This window comes from Mya arenaria, chromosome 1, assembly GCF_026914265.1.
Source record: "Mya arenaria isolate MELC-2E11 chromosome 1, ASM2691426v1".
NCBI classification, from domain to species: domain Eukaryota; kingdom Metazoa; phylum Mollusca; class Bivalvia; order Myida; family Myidae; genus Mya; species Mya arenaria.
In genome coordinates this window covers 14,490,447-14,494,158 of record NC_069122.1, presented here as the reverse complement: position 1 = coordinate 14,494,158, position 3,712 = coordinate 14,490,447, and the positions used below count along the sequence as shown (strand labels likewise).

The 3,712-nt window shown below is 33.5% G+C and overlaps 1 protein-coding gene across 1 annotated transcript; it reads right to left on the bottom strand.

Moving 5' to 3' along the window:
- Nucleotides 1-654: 654 nt before the first annotated feature.
- LOC128242497 (uncharacterized) lies at nucleotides 655-2,742 on the bottom strand. Its single transcript, XM_052959699.1, has 3 exons — nucleotides 2,621-2,742; nucleotides 2,192-2,388; nucleotides 655-1,973 (listed from the first exon to the last, which is right to left on the bottom strand). Exons 1-3 carry the CDS (start codon nucleotides 2,663-2,665, stop codon nucleotides 920-922), a joined length of 1,296 nt encoding a protein of 431 aa, XP_052815659.1. The 5' UTR covers nucleotides 2,666-2,742; the 3' UTR covers nucleotides 655-919.
- Nucleotides 2,743-3,712: the final 970 nt, after the last annotated feature.

The window sequence follows — 3,712 nt, the reverse complement described above, 5'->3', positions numbered from 1 at the left end:
TTTTACTGGGTATGTATACCTAGTAGAATTCATTCTTATGCGTGATTTGCTAGTTGATGATATCATGGGATATAACCAAGTAAGGTATATTAGCTTAAGCATTCATATGGTTTCGGATAAGCCTTCGTAGCAAAGTGGATACAACACTGGACAGCTATTTTGGTGACACTAGTTCAATCCATAGCTCAATTTTCTTTTACATTTTGGTATTTCTTTACCATTATCATATCAGAAGAGTAAAACATTTTATTAAATAATTTGTCCTGAGATTTGTTACAGAAAAAAACTTTATTGGTGCCAATCTGGTGTACAGTCCCTTTAAACATTGGGACATATTTAGCATGGGGCTAGTTTTTTTAATCTAATGTATCTTAAAGTTAACATTTGTCGGGCATTTCAGTTTGATCTATGGCACTCTTGCCTATTCTTATTTCCACTTAGTTCAATTATGAAACTGATATGAAAATGGTTCATACTGAAAAATCCTTTAAGCAATTCAATACTAATGATTTGAAGTACGTGGTAGATCAATTACACATGGCAAATAAAAAAAAACTCATTTCAGAGCCAAACTTAATAAGTGATCTTTGACTTTTATTCTTAGAAATGTTACAAATAATAAAACCACAAAATACAAAGCAGATGTTTCACAAACAAAAAATTATATCAATAAATTGATCAGTTAATGCATACATGTTTCAAATCAAATCTTGAAATCCATTCACATGAGCATATTTCCTTATCCATTTTTGTCAAACCTGAATCAAATGTGTAATCTCATATGTTATCATATAACTTGCTCGAAAAAATGATTTTAAAACAAAATTGTAATTTCATTGTTCTAGTTAGAAGTATACAAGTTTTTATCCCTAAATCTAATGCTTGATATATACAAACGCTTTCATTGACACATGAGTTATTATTGAACAAGTGGTGGCCATAGATTTGTCAAATATGTGCATATTTTGAACACTTTAGAAATTCTCCTTGACTGTGTTATAGGAATATTGCCATGCAATATTCGAAAGTTCTTGATTCTCTCCATTTGCCTTTCAACATGTATTCGTAAACTTGCAATATCTTTTGTAAGGAGAACCTCACGTTTAGAGAATTGTTTTCCTTTCTGTTTAAATGGTGGAATAATGAGATGAATGCCTCTTGGAGTAGTAAGGTCTGTAATAGTGAAACCCTTATCAACCATTATGGCGTCTCCTTCTTCAAGCAAGTCCAAGAGTCCACATTTTTCTGTGAGTTTCTTGTCACTGGTACAGCCCACCCAACAGTCAGAAACAAAAGTTACAACACCATTTGGGCTTATACCCACCAAAATCTTATGAGTCATGTGAGACTTGTAATCACTGTACATTAAACTTTTCAAAGAAAGAGAACTGGATGTTTCACTGTAAATTTCAGTGCAGTCGATAATAATTCTAGTGTTAGAATATTTCTCTTTAAATTGTTCAGGCATGTTATTTTTCACTACCTCACGAGATGGCCATTGAACAAGAAAGGATAATTGTACATGTAAATAGTTGATCCATCTTTCAACAATGTCACTACATTGTGAAGTGGATATGCAAAACCTAGTACCTAGATCTTCAAATAACAGACCTAGACGTAGGCGCATCAGCACCATGAAAAATTCATCCAGAACACTTAGAGTTCTTGGCCGTCCTCCATCTGAATCTTTATAGTTAAGTTTCCGCCTTGATGTCCGCACTTCAGCTTCATCCTTGATTTCATCAAACAAAGCTTCAAACACAACTCGATTAGGGATTCCGGTGTAAAAACTGACCAAATCGTCATTGTATTTTACGTCATCATATGTGAGCATAGGTAGCTGACATTGTACACCAAAGTCTCTAGTAGAATGTTCTGTTTGTGAACTGAAGTCTGCTGTTTTTCCCAGGAAACTTTCTTCAGTTTGTACTTCCATCACTGCACAGTTGTTCTCAGTCTGTGTGTCACAACATCTGAAACATATACAAATTGATCATGTACCCATTTACCACATCTTACATGTACAGTCTGGTAACCCTAACCAAATGTTTGTTTTTTTGGCCTTAAACATTTACAAACACTTAAATTTTCCTATTTTTGTTAAAGAATGAAGAAAAATGATCAGAAGTAATTAACTTATCAGATCGATTTCATAGCACAAGAAGCAATATATATATATATTGAACAATACCTAAAGGACTGATTCTGTGGCTGTAGTACTGGTCCCATGCAGTAATCATGCAGGTGGACAGAGGTATCAATGGCATGCCCGGAAGGGGATACAAATGACAGTTGTGGCTGTATACTATCATCATTTGACAGTTCTAGGTCTAAATCGTCATTGACCGTATCACCATCATCATCATCACCTACGTCTTCATCAAGGAGCTGAAATTGCAAATGAAACTGTATAAGATAAATGTTTTAGTACAAAATCTGCCAGGCTATATGGTACACATTTTTCCAGGCTGTATTTGAAAAAATTCTTTAATCATTTCTTAAATTACAAAATTTACAAATAAGTGCTGTGACATTGTTTTTAAGCACCGTTGATATAACATAATTCATTTTGAGGTGCATGTAAGGAAGAACTTAAACTAATATAAGAAATAAAAAATACCGTTGGCTGGAAGGTTTTGGTAGCACCAGTCTCAGTTGGAAACATAGATGGAAGTGTATGCTGGAATGAAGGTCCTCTGAAGCCAACAAAATGCTCACTACACAATCGTCTGTGTTCATTCCACTGGAACGATCTCATGACCGTTTTACATCGCTGCACCCACACACGTTTTAAACGTTTGTTCTGAGGAAAACGGTGCAATGACACTTTTCTCCCATCAATAACCTTTCCTCTGTAAATTCCTTTACAAATACAACAGTACTTAGGGGTTTTCCTGCCCGTTTTCTTTATTAGTTTTGAATCTTTACTTTCCATTTTCACTTGTTGCTGTTTACTTCCTGGTTTGTGTAGTCCCCGGAAGTAAATTTCCGCTTTTTGCGCATGCCCACTTGAAGAGTATTCAGGGAAAGATAATCGAGTTATCGGAAAGGACAATATAACTACATATCCGTTTTCATTTCAAATGTTCATTCGTGCTTGCTAAGGTTTCTGTCCATTTTAATTTTTAAGTTGGTGTTAATGTTGTTTAAAGTAATATCAAGTATAGAAAATTGTTTGTTTTGATTGTACAACGTTTTCTTTGAATGATGTGTTGTTAGTGTGTGTAATTCAAACTTTAGTAAGCTGTATCCTCGTAGAATCATAGAGTTAACACCCTCAATTTGTACACAATCCATGCGATTATATATATTATTGGCTTAGTGAACATCATTTTATACAGAGTATATTAATTTTCTTGTATCAGTTTAATACAAAGAAATAAAATGATCGTAAAACATGAATTCTGTATACGTCGATTTTTCAACTGCTTGCAAAAACATATTATGAAATAGAAAATCATTCTCTTACGAATCAGTTATTATTTATTTGGAAGTCTTTATGTTCATTAAAACAAAATACTTCTATAACATATAGAAGTATTTTGATTCAACCGGATTCAATAAATTTTAATTTCGGGGCTCTGATGTATACTGCATTGCCATCTTACGTTCAGACGGAAACTCATAAATTTTGGTTTTCTTTCTAATGCAAAAAACGAATATGTTTGTTTTACTGCTAAACATTCAATTTGTATTGTTTGCGAAAAAATAT

Bases quoted from the DNA above. Each gene is read 5' to 3' on its own strand.
- LOC128242497 (XM_052959699.1), bottom strand. From the start codon at position 2,665: ATGTTTCCAACTGAGACTGGTGCTACCAAAACCTTCCAGCCAACG. The intron at 2,389-2,620 runs GTATTTTTTATT...TTGCAATTTCAG, and splicing joins CCAAAACCTTCCAGCCAACG to CTCCTTGATGAAGACGTAGG. The intron at 1,974-2,191 runs GTATTGTTCAAT...TATATGTTTCAG, and splicing joins CCACAGAATCAGTCCTTTAG to ATGTTGTGACACACAGACTG.